Below are 11,802 nucleotides of genomic sequence, written 5' to 3' on the forward strand. Positions count from 1 at the left end.
TTGAGATCAATTTTATCATTGTTTAACTTAGGTAACCAGCCGGCAGCCGCTGTCAGTAACCGGGACCAGCGTCTTAAAGTAACCGCATAATCTCCCACAATAGCAGCCACTAGCAAAACAGCGTGCCAGTCAACATTTCTGTATTCTTCAAGTACATCAAAGGACAATTACTCGAAGAAGTCTTAAATGTCGAAATTCGATATCCCTCGCCTTACCAAGGCACTAGTACTTTGCAAATCCGCGACGCTGCAGAAACCGGTTTACAATGATGCAAAGGTAGAACTGAGGGAAATCCCGCCTCTCAGAGCCAGCGAAGTCTTGGTGAAGGTTGGAGCAGCTGCATTCAACCACAGAGAGGTTGTTTCAGCTTTGATGATGTTATTTGTAACGTAACGCTTTACAGCTATGGATTCGTAAAGGATTGTATCCGAATATTGCGTTTGGGAGTGTCTTTGGCGCTGATGGAGCCGGTGATGAGATTTTCTGCGTATAAGTATGTATTTTAACGACATTTTGCAGGTGTTGTTGTGGCATCCGGCCAACCAAAGGATTCACTTCTCAACTCACGCGTCTTCATGTCGCCAATGGTTGGCTGGGAAAAGAACCTCGATGGGCCAGAGTCTCCGTATGTCTCCAATGTCATCTACACATATTTTCAGTAGCTAATACCTTTGAATAGAAAGTTTGGAGTCGTTGGGGGCGTCGCTTATCCTCCCCTCGGGTACTTCGCCAACTATGTCGTCGTCGATAGATCGTTGGTGATCAAATCCGCCAGCCATCTCGACGATGTTCACATGGCCGCGTGGCCCTTAGCTGGTCTAACGGCTTGGAGGTATGTCCGTCTGCAGCTGGTTCCATGCTGTATAACTGTTCTAAATCGCTTAACAGGGCAATTACCACCTGCGCTAGCGTCCAATCTGGCCAAAACATCTTGATAACGGGCATAGGCGGCGGAGTGGCTCTTGTGGCTCTTCAATTATGCGTCGCTAAAGGCGCACATGTTTATGTGACAAGCGGTAGCACGGAGAAGATCAACAAGGCCATTGTACTAGGTGCTGAAGGAGGAGCAAACTATAAAGATGGTGTGTGTCGTTGAACATCAGCTTACCTATCCTTGTGGACTTACACCTCTTCAGATAACTGGCCTTCCCAGATTTACAAGTCATTGAAGAAAGTCCGGGGCGAAGACGCTGTCTTTGATTCGGTCATTGATTCTGGTGGAGGCGATATTATGTCTCAAGTGAGCAGGTGCCTCAAGCGAGGCGGAAAGGTTGTCTGTTATGGAATGTCAGATTCTTCGTCGCTTATTCAAAAAGTGATTGTTTCTAACGGCTTTCTAGGACTGCCAATCCAAAGATTACGTTCACAATGAGAGAAGTGATGCGAAACCAGCACCTCATTGGTTCGCATAATCCCTTCATACCAAGCATACCCGCTTTGACAGATTTCCACAGGAACAATGATGGGCTCGCTGCAGGACATGAGAGACGCGACCGCGTTCCTGGAGGAGCACCGTATCGTGCCGGTAGTATCCCATGTGCTAGAAGGTCTAGAATCCGCAGAGGAGGGATTCGAGATACTGAAGAAGGGAGATCAATTCGGCAAGGTAGTTGTTAGAATCTCGGGCGAGAAAAGATCAGGGAAACTGTAGCTCAAGGACTGAAATATCAAGGAATCATTAAACGGCATTTAATCCGAACGAAGTCTCAAAGCCGTATACCCCCGAGGCAGCATGCAGAGAAGGGGCAAAGCCGCCCTTCTGCCGCCCCTCATGTTCTTGATTTTTTTTTAGGATGAACCGATTAGAAGGAATGTTGCATTGCAATAAAAGGAGCATATTCTTATCTCTCCGAGCGGTCCTTCTTGATCACCCACTTACACAAGGTAAGTCTTCGACAATTATAAGCGCCCGACATCACCGTTGAACGTACCCTTTTCGAAGAATGTCCGACTTGCCACAAGAGCTCTTCGACGCGATTGTCGATAAACTTCAGTGCGATAGAAAGTCTCTCGTGGCCTGCTCCTTGGCCTCCCGTACATTCCTTCCCCGCACTCGATTCCACCTCTTCCACAAAATAGTCCTCAACGAGACCTTCAGCCAAAAATTTCACAAACTAGTTGTCTCTTCCCCGAACATACCCAGGAATGTCACGGATCTTACTCTCTTTGGCGACGCATTCAAAGAGCGGCTCGTTATCCCTGTTATACACTCCCTAGTCAACCTGTCCACTTTATCCCTGCAGGATATGGATTTTGACGATGTCCCCAAATACAATGCCGGAATCTTCGATGCGTTCTCCCGTCTTCCCATCAAACACATTTCCATGCTCTCACTTTCCTTTCGCGACTTCTCCACTGCGGTGAGGACATCATTTCCCGTCATGCAGAGCCTCACCATGTGGGACGTCGTGGGACAGTCTAATCCCGCGGCTAGTAGCCAGTCATGTCCAGTACAAGTTCTGAAAATACACCTCCACGAGACTGGCAAATCCATTCTCAACAGTATCGCCAGTGGCGGTCTGGGCGCTCTAGATCACTTACATACTCTGTCTACTTCGAGTTATCCCCGTGATGGCGACTTCAGCATATTTCTGAAGCTCGTCCGCGCACCCTCCCTACGAACTCTGGAATTGAAAGATCTACATTGCGGTGAGCTTTCCTTGTAAACTGTCGGTTGGTGGTGTTTGATTTACATATTTGTAGATGATGACAGCTTTGCTCCCCCGATACCTGTCTCCCTCTCCCATCTTCGGAGCATCGTCTTTCACGTCATTCAATTCGGGTCTGACAGGCCTCGTAACCAAGGACTCGGCATACAATGGCTCACAGACTGTTTTGCTCTTACTCCTAATCCAGATGCATCTGCTCAAAATATCGTCATTAAATACAGTCTGTTTGTCGGTGCAGAGTACGTATCCGTATACGAGCAGAAGAAATGGGCTGCCTTGAATGAAGTGTTGTCTCGCTCGCCCGTTGCCTCACTCGTTTCCGTTCGGGTCATCTTCAAGAGATACTACGACCGGGTGCAAACCTTTGATACAATCATGAACAACTGTCCTTGCTTGCGCGAAATGGGGCGAGCATTTAAACTAGACATCGTAGAGGAGTTCAATTATGTCTGATAGAGCGGTACGTATCTTACACCATACTCTTTTCAAACCACAAATAGTAACCTAATTTACAAGATAATAAAAGTACAGGATCCATTGTTCTTCAATAGTCGTTAATGTCATCGACAAATGCACATTAAAAAGCTTTTTCATCCTCATGCCTCTGACTGAACCGTCGCTGAAAACAAAAATTAATCAATTAGCATCTTCAAACACAAAGAGAATCTCTTACGTTCTCGTTTCGAGGACCCTTTGCTAGGCATGAGGCGACTCTTTAAACCTTCTTTCATCCATTTACCAGTGCGATATGGCCGGAATCCATTGATACCTCTCTGACGATTAGCCAATTGCCGTTTGTGAGCACGGTCAAGTGCCTTTTTCTCTTCTAGATCAATAACACCATCATCATACGCATGGGCGTTTCGTTCTGCGATAAGACCCTCCCCTTCGACGTGGTCGCTAGCATATAATGTTCAGCACCTTGCAGCATCATAAAGGGAGAGGACTCACTATGTTTCAAATGCATGCCGCCTCGCCTGAGTCTTGGCATGTGCCTCGTGATCCTGTCCCACGATTAGTCTTACCGTTCTTACCGTAAGACGTTACACTCACCTCGTCCAATCCACGATCCAACCTGATCCGTGTCCGAATATGCCCAATGATCTGGAAATCGTGCGTCTTCGCCGTAAATTCATTCATATTGATCTTGCCTTCCTCCGTAAGGTCATACACCACGTTCTGCCTCAGTTGGCGAAGATCATTCCCAGCAACAACAGGCAGCTCGATGTCAGTCTCCTCGTCCTCAATGACGTCCTTCAACCAAAGTAGAGCCAACGCTTGGGGATTGGACTTTCGGCTGAGGAAGCCACTACCTCCACCGATCTCGAACGTCAAGGAAGTCGCATAGCGACTGTACACGGGCAAGCGTAATTGATCTGCTGAGAAGTCCCAGACGACGTCAGCACTATCCTCGCCTGATGCAGGTGAAGCCGGCAGAGTCTCCGTGCTATCTGTTGTCGATACGACGAGTTTGTTTGTTTGACCGACGAACTTGGCGCCTCCGAGATTGGCGGAAGGGCTGACAGTGAACTTGATGGGCTCGAGGATCTCGACGGTTCCTGTGTCCCATCCCAACATTTGACGAGGAAGCTGGCATTGGACGGCACGGAAGAGTAGGGACACGTTCATTCGTCTGTGAAGAGCAAGGTTAGCTAAAGCATCGGGGAGCTTTCTCTGACTGACCCGAAACCAATACCCTCGGTGATAGAGAACAGACGAGTGACCTCAGACCCAGTTGCGAACAGATCCTTCAGCTTCAAGTTAACAACACCTAGAATAGGATCTTTCTCGCGAAGCCTGGAATCCCGGACAACCAAGCGAACGACAGTTGACTGCCAATCGCGAATGAACTTTTCCGTTCCTGCCTGAAAGCGACATTGATAAACATAGCCAGAAACCATGCAATCAAAAGACGTACCTCGAAGAAAGGCATGCTCGTATATTGTTTGACCCGACTTGAGGCACGAATCGTCAGCTTTGGGTCAGAGAAACTTAGCAATACTCACGTTTTATACACCATATCATCGTTCAAGATGATTTCGCAATATGCGCTGGGCAAATTGTCGCTCTGCTCCGAAGGTTCGTCCGTATCTTGACCAGCTTGGCCTTCTCTTTCCTTACCGCCAGCACCGGACAGATTTTGTAGTTCGAGGTTATTGATCTATGACTACGTAAGCGAAGACGTACAACACGCCAGCGGCAGACGAACCTGATGGATGATCACGCTCAATATCCCGGAAGGATACGCAGGGTCCGGAGGTGTACGCTGGACATCGGGTGGCGGCGGCGGGAGATCTTTTGCGGCTGGATTAGGAGCCTTGTCACCGGGTCGCATTACCATTTCTGATGATATGTTAGCGTCTGATGCTGGCTTGTAAAGAACAGTAACAGATACCTGGAGCAGTCTTGGCCGGCGGAGGAGGAGGAGTTTCTGGCGGCTGCTCGAGCTCTTTCTTAAGAGGAACCTTGTCGAAATAGCCAATGGACCAACTGCAGCACGGAATTGAGCGCACGAAAGTAATGAAAGGAAACGATACTAACTGTAAGATGCCGTCCATTTTGTCGGCATCCTCGAAACCGGCCAGTTTGTCAGAACGACGGGTCATCTTGTTATGAGACTTCATGAGCTCTTTAACCGGAATCTGGACACGTCCAATAAGATCACTAGAGGTGAATGAAGGTCAGAGCAAAGACAAAGTCGAAGAGGGATAGACGCACTCGGCTGAATGCTGATCGGAGTCCCAAAGTAAGAGCGAAACATCTTCCTCAGTCTTGATCTCATCATCAGTGACCAATAGAGAAGCAGTTTCTTCGTAAATCGGATTAAGGTCTCCAAGGATAATCCGCGTTGAATATAAGGGTTTGCCGAACTAACCAAAGTCATGATCAAAACCAAACAACAGTGGTCAACAGAAGATGTTACCTTGGCGTACGCCAAAACAATGTAAGGATCAGAACGGCCATTCTTGTCTTGAGCTGAGAGGCCTTCAGCATGGTGGATGACGATCAAAAAGACGCCTTTGGCTCGGGTATCTGCACAAATATGAGCGAGCAGCATAGATAATATTAATTCTGCAACCAACCTCCGATAGCAGCTCCGCTGAGCATTTCTTGAATGTTTAGAGTCATGCTCTTTGGCGCTACAAATTCGGCCGTCCCAGCAGCAATCGCCATTTTCACGAAACGCGACACCAATGGAAGATCAAGGACGTTAGGTAGAACTTTGGCCATTGGGATCGCCGAGACTTCCACAGCTGGAACGCCCATGAACGTGAACGTAACATTCCTTACAAAAGGCGCCTCGGATATGAACTGTATGCGCAGCCGGATGGTGCCTACGATACCTTCGACCTGAATCCAAATACTGTGAAAGATCAGCGACAATTAACACATACACACGGGACGCTCACGGAATAGGAATATGCAACCAATCGTATACTCCAAGGAAGAACTCGACCAGCATATGTATATTTTTTGAGCGTAACTTGGAACCCTGGCCTGGAAGTGCTTGGTATGCGAATGCTACCTCGTAGTTAACGTAGCCGCCCGACTGATCAGCATCAAGGCCTTTGGCTTTGTCGGCCTCTGCCTGGTCCAAGAGCTGGTTCGTGCCTTGGTCGATCCACTCCTCTCGGGGGTATTCAGGATCCCTTGGTCGGTCTGGAAGAGCACGCATAGAAACGATATGGAATGGGTTGTCGCCCTGGCCGATGTCACTGATTCGGACAGCATCAACGAAACCGGGAAGAGACTGTTGCATCACGTCTTCGACCATGTCCGCAATGGAAATGAACTGCAAAAAAAACGAATTAGACATGAAAAGGGAAAAGGTTTCCTACCGACCATGTCCGGATTGATGAGACCCCAAATCGTTCGGACGAACGCGTTCAGCCACTCTGCCGACTCTGGCGTCGAGGGAGCGTACTTCTTACCACGAGCACGATGCATTTCGACTCGAACACGTTCTACTTCCTTCTCCAACTTTCGTTGTACGATGCTGACAGCGCAAACACTAGCAAATCCGATGGCAGCTATGAAGGTACTTCGAACGACAAGGTAGAACCATGGCCAAGTGAATGGAATGTACCAACGGCCTTTTGGGAAGCCGAAGAAGAACCAGATAAGGGTGAAAGCTACTGTTAACCCCAGCTGGAGGTGGTCGAACATAGCTAGGAGCGGCGAAAGTGACGCTGCGGGCGGAGGCAGATATGGTTGCAAAGATATATTTCCTGGGCGTGATGCATTGGGTGCTGTCTGCGTAGGCGAGGCTGAGCCACCAACAGGAGGTGTTTCTGAGGTTCCAATGTGTTCGTCTGGGCGAGGAAAATCTGCTAATGCCGTGAATACAATGTGCAAAGACTGGTCGGAGACATACCTTTAAAGTCAGCGTCTTTGATAGTGACGTCCAGGTCGGTTGTTGGATCCTTAACAGTCCTCTCGCCCTTGCTATTCTTGACTTTGTCTGTCGGCTTTTCCTTGGGCCCAGCCATCCTGTTCATCATCTCTGTCTTCTCGTTGGCCGGTTCGTCGCTGGCAGAAGTACCGTCCGTCTTCGACGTTGGACTTGTTGGTGGAGAAGGTAGCGGGTGTTCACTCTCCTCATCGCGAGCTCGTTTCTCATCGTTGTATGCCTGAATTGTAGGCACAGGATGTCTTTCGCTGTTCCATTCTTTGAATAAATGCATGGCATCTGACGCGACAGATACTCACCTATATCGTGGACCATCCATGGTATTGGTCTAACATACGATTTCCCCGGCGCCGCCTTTATATCTTGACATGATTCCACTGACGTCGTGTTGACGTAGCTTGTGGATTCTGCATCGCGATCGCCAATCCACCACGTGCACGCGACATAGAATATTATTCGAGTGGCCTTGGAGTAGTCGCGAACTCTGGATAGTACTTTGCCGAGGTAATTTCGAAAGAAAGTCACGGCGGTAATGGTTGGAGATGCCGATCATGGTGAAAGAGTGAAGGAAAGATGTATTGGTGAATTGTCGGTGGGGGCGATTACCTAAGCTGAAAGCCGTTCAAAACGCCGCCACCTCACATTACCAGTTATTATAGATTGTAAGCCTGCCAAGGTCCTATTATTTCTCGGTACCACCGGAAGTACAACTTCTCTTCATTTTTCACCAAAAATCGATATCATGTTAGGATCCCTTAAGAGTCATGGCCTATATCTCCTACAAGCAAGTTCCCCCGAGAAGTTAGAACTCATCAACAGAATCATCGACCAGTTCAATGAAGATTGCAAATGGCTCACGGCCTGCAAATCTGTTTGTCGCACTCCAGCTCGCCAGCCGGGACCGTTATTTTCTCACGAGTCTCGCTCAACAGCCATGACTTGAAGAACCGAAACCGGTGAATAACCCCTAACCACCTCTTGAACCACGACCACCATCATGTTTCACGACCAACGCAGCTTCGAGCCTTATACGGCCCCCAATGACGATATGGACAGAGAATCGCACTTGTCAACCTCGCCTAATCAAGTTCTCCGACGAGCCAAGCCCGGCGAAGAGAAGAATTTCGAACGGGATATGCAGGAGATCCATTCGCAGATGCAAGAGTTCTTCGATAGCATGCAAAGGATAGCGAATATGAGCTATATAGTGGCGGTGGAAGCCTCAAGAGCAGCGTTGGAAGCAGTAAAAGCAGCCCCGGAAGCCACAAGAGAACGCACTCTCCTATATCAGACGGCAAACAGTTTCTGTCGAGGTAAGCTCAAATCTATGAAATCCATTGGATATTAGCTCACCACCGTTGTCATCAGGACTTGTCGACACGCTCCGAGGCACCAGCGAGATTGAAGCTATCGTCGAGGAAATATCCACCGCAATATCTAACAGTTTTGATGGAATAGTAGGCCGGAGACTATCATATTGTTAGTTCTTAATTCTTGGTCTTGTTTTGCTCGCTCACCGATTCACTCCAGTGCCTGATGTCCTCACTGCTTTGGTGTACTACGATGCTCGTAAATCTGTCACCCAGTCCTTGCCTCTGCTCGCCCAACACCTTCCATCGGTCGTACACGATGGCCATACACATGCCGCGGATGCATTGGAAGAGATATCGAGCCAGTACAGCTTGCGCCCTTTGACTCTGTGGGTGCGCTCACATCAGAACGACGTCACGATACTTGTTACAATGTGGATGATAAGGTCGATCCTTGACAAGGCATGCGACGGGATTCTTGTACACGCTATTCCATCCATCGAATTCGCACGGAGCACCCTTCAGCATTTTGCTCGGGAATGTGGTCTCGATGCCCAGCTTCAACGTCGCATAGATGAAGTAATGATGTCTCTCGTTGATGTCAGAAACTACGATGGACGTTTAAAGTACTTTGATTCGGAAATTGAAATGGCTTGATCCCTTTGTATGTATGCGCAGCCACAATTTGTATTCTGTATCAGGATTCCTACAAAAAACACTCTCAGTGTGGGATATAACTAGTGATAACAGCAACGTATTCACTAAAAACAGGGATACTCTACATTCTAGGGCTTCTCGGTTTCGTCACCCAGCATCCAATCATGGGCTCATAATGACGCTTCGTTGTAGGTTCTCCTATCGCCCAGACGGTGGGATGTTCCGCAATGTATCTTCTCAATTCTTCAGCACGACTAGATCCGGGATAATAGTTCAGTACGTCATATATGAATGCCGGTAACGGTTTGGTTCCATCTACAAATTGTCAATGTCGCTGGCATCAACAGGGTAAGAACTAACACACCTTCTGCATCACGAAACTGCTGAACCTGACGGTCTGTTAGCTCTAGCTCTCGTTCCTTCAAAAAATTGAGAACTGATTCTGGGTCTAAATGTCCGAGTCCATCGTCAGAAGACCTGGTATTTTCCGAGAAGTCGTTATCATCAGATGAGTTGTGAACGTCGCTGTCGTCCTCAGAACTCGATTCAGTCCCGTCATCGCCAGCAGTAGAATCATATCCTTCGGTTCTGCGCTGTCGGCTAGGTCCTGATTGATTCGACGCGTCAGAACGCTTTCGTTTCCTGTTCCCAGGGACCATGTATGGAGGTAGCGCGTACGCAATAGTCGTCATCGCCCACGCGAATCGAGCAAACAGCGCATACCCTTCAATACGTTCAGGCAACCTAACGCTCCGCATGTGATAACGCTCCACCAAACTAACATTCCGTGCAGCGAAAAAGAACGCAGTGTATTGAGTGCCGAATGGAGCAAAGACGAACGAAGGGCGGTTCATGACTTTTTGCAGACCGGATTCGAGGGTGTCGATTTGGCAGATATCGTCGATAGGGCGGGCTTTGGGAGCTGTGAGTGGTGATTCGAAGGTGTACTGCTGAAAGACCAGGTGGCTATGATACTGCGTACAGTAGATGAGACTGTTTGTTTCAAGGTGAAGAGGAGGAAGAAATAACGCACCCATGTCGCGTAGGCCTGGGGTACCAGATGGACCGCACGGAGTTCCTCGTTCACACCAGAAAGGATGCAGAGACGGTCTTCCTGTGTGATGCAAGAACCGATAGCGCTAAACGATTCCTCCTGCGGCGGGTTCGGTATACTTTTCTTGTTTTGATCTATCACGAGCCGTCGTTCTGGGACCTCCTCTCGGGGTAATGGCGTCCATTCCGAGAAATCCGTGCATATATCGTGGTCGTCGTCATCATGGTCGTCAAGAAAGTACCAATACTTGCAACCAGTCAGAAGGCCATTTTCTTCGGTAGATATCTTCCCGGAGCGGTCTGGTGTTGATGAGAGAAAGCCCCTACCCGCGATGACAAGGCATGCATCTAGGACGAACCAGTGTAGAATGCCGAGGCGCTCCGTGCCGTCTTCAATGACTTGTTGGCGGCGTCCTAGAATGAGAAAAGAACAGTCGTGAATGGGATGTTTGATGTATACAGGCTCCCATAGATCTGTCGTCTCTTCGTAATATGGTCGTGGAACGAGGAAGAAAGCCATAACTGAGACGCTGTCTCGTGTAACTCCCAAGGGGATTAAAACCGGCCCAGATTTTCTCTTTTCTAGACTTCTTCCACACCGCTTATGACATAGTCTGACAAGGGAGACGGCATACGACCCACCTGGGACTATGGCACCAGGATATCTTGCGATCTCCGGTACAACCTAAATGAGAATGGGATAAGTACTTAAATCGACAGACGATCTTCAAAGGCAAGACACCGATGACCGCAAGCCATTGACGGACAGCCATAACGTTCTTCGGTCAAGAAAGAATGGCAACCAAAAGACTCGTCCCTAGAAGTTAGCAGGAGATGGAACATAGTCGGCTCATAAAAACTTGTACCAAGAAGAATTTTGAGATGATAGTTTTTGTTGGGTCTATCCTGGTAAGCAGTCCGTAGAGGATACTGGGGTGATCTCAGGCTAGGCGTCGCTGGAGGAGTGTTAATGAAAAGGAACAATGTTCGAGCAGACAACACACTAGAACATGTACACCCGGGACTCATCGTTTCGTCTTGAACTTTGAATATAACACAGACTAGTATAGCGTCTGTATCCAGCAATGGTTGGTTTCCTACTTGTCGTGAAAATTCAAATGAATTCCTGTACAAATACAGATGCAGATGATAGATCCAAATCGTCGAGATAATAGAAATTCAATTATGATTTCTTGTCCGGTGGCTCTGTGGGCGGTACGCCCCATTCTGGGACGCCCTTGGGTCGCGGTACTCTCCTCTGTTCCCACTCATCGTCGACTTCTGCGCTCAGACGCTACGAGACAATAATCAGACACGCATACAATACCACTCAGTCCAACAGCCACTCACGTAGTACTCTTCCCGTATATCAAACTTTTTCCTGTTCTTTGACAGTCCCAGCTCTTGTTCCTTCGTGACCTAGAGGAAGATATAATACGCGCCTGGTAGCAAAGACGAAGTACTCGCCGCCTTGACTTGCTGGTCGTGTAGGTCATATCGTGTTTGGGTAAAGGGCGTCATTGCAAAAGATGCCCCGACCATGATTAAGACGAATGGAATGCCAAAGATGAGGGGATTCTTGGAAAAAGTCTTGTTGGCAACGGCCTGCCATTTGGGAGGGTTCAGTGGCTTCGACTCGAAGACCGGCATGTCGTCGTCGTAGTCGAAGGTGGATATATGCGCGGACCGTCGGCCGAATTTT

General features: G+C 48.4%; 6 protein-coding genes across 6 annotated transcripts; 3 read left to right on the forward strand and 3 right to left on the reverse strand.

The window, feature by feature from the left end:
* Positions 1-186: 186 nt before the first annotated feature.
* On the forward strand, positions 187-1,651 carry EV420DRAFT_1618528 (uncharacterized protein; the record flags this gene model as incomplete). Its single annotated transcript, XM_060475351.1, has 8 exons — positions 187-357; positions 404-470; positions 520-625; positions 680-832; positions 889-1,082; positions 1,137-1,287; positions 1,341-1,402; positions 1,455-1,651. 8 exons carry the CDS (start codon positions 187-189, stop codon positions 1,649-1,651), a joined length of 1,101 nt encoding a protein of 366 aa, XP_060334781.1.
* Positions 1,652-1,943: 292 nt separating this feature from the next.
* Positions 1,944-3,122, forward strand: EV420DRAFT_1638406 (uncharacterized protein; the record flags this gene model as incomplete). Its single annotated transcript, XM_060476823.1, has 2 exons — positions 1,944-2,649; positions 2,704-3,122. The coding sequence occupies 2 exons, from the start codon at positions 1,944-1,946 to the stop codon at positions 3,120-3,122; spliced, it is 1,125 nt and encodes a 374-aa protein (XP_060334782.1).
* EV420DRAFT_1518391 (uncharacterized protein) lies at positions 3,106-7,648 on the reverse strand. Its single transcript, XM_060472058.1, has 17 exons — positions 7,380-7,648; positions 7,045-7,328; positions 6,513-6,997; positions 6,080-6,462; positions 5,753-6,033; positions 5,593-5,702; positions 5,388-5,539; positions 5,211-5,333; positions 5,065-5,159; positions 4,879-5,012; positions 4,676-4,830; positions 4,588-4,624; positions 4,353-4,534; positions 3,723-4,302; positions 3,621-3,673; positions 3,343-3,569; positions 3,106-3,288 (listed from the first exon to the last, which is right to left on the reverse strand). The coding sequence occupies exons 1-17, from the start codon at positions 7,397-7,399 to the stop codon at positions 3,266-3,268; spliced, it is 3,324 nt and encodes a 1,107-aa protein (XP_060334783.1). The 5' UTR covers positions 7,400-7,648; the 3' UTR covers positions 3,106-3,265.
* Positions 7,649-7,855: 207 nt separating this feature from the next.
* EV420DRAFT_1090258 (uncharacterized protein) lies at positions 7,856-9,108 on the forward strand. The gene is made up of 4 exons (XM_060465783.1): positions 7,856-8,393; positions 8,449-8,559; positions 8,611-8,779; positions 8,837-9,108. Exons 1-4 carry the CDS (start codon positions 8,078-8,080, stop codon positions 9,045-9,047), a joined length of 807 nt encoding a protein of 268 aa, XP_060334784.1. The 5' UTR covers positions 7,856-8,077; the 3' UTR covers positions 9,048-9,108.
* A 60-nt stretch (positions 9,109-9,168) lies between these two features.
* EV420DRAFT_1638409 (uncharacterized protein) lies at positions 9,169-10,620 on the reverse strand (the record flags this gene model as incomplete). The annotated part of the gene is made up of 3 exons (XM_060476824.1): positions 9,169-9,362; positions 9,412-10,021; positions 10,081-10,620. 3 exons carry the CDS (start codon positions 10,618-10,620, stop codon positions 9,169-9,171), a joined length of 1,344 nt encoding a protein of 447 aa, XP_060334785.1.
* A 663-nt stretch (positions 10,621-11,283) lies between these two features.
* EV420DRAFT_1618530 (cytochrome c oxidase assembly protein COX16-domain-containing protein) lies at positions 11,284-11,750 on the reverse strand (the record flags this gene model as incomplete). The annotated part of the gene is made up of 3 exons (XM_060475352.1): positions 11,284-11,394; positions 11,451-11,519; positions 11,568-11,750. The coding sequence occupies 3 exons, from the start codon at positions 11,748-11,750 to the stop codon at positions 11,284-11,286; spliced, it is 363 nt and encodes a 120-aa protein (XP_060334786.1).
* Between the last annotated feature and the right edge of the window lie 52 nt (positions 11,751-11,802).

Source organism: Desarmillaria tabescens (genome assembly GCF_030435595.1).
Source record: "Desarmillaria tabescens strain CCBAS 213 chromosome Unknown EV420scaffold_7, whole genome shotgun sequence".
Taxonomy (NCBI): Eukaryota; Fungi; Basidiomycota; class Agaricomycetes; order Agaricales; family Physalacriaceae; genus Desarmillaria; species Desarmillaria tabescens.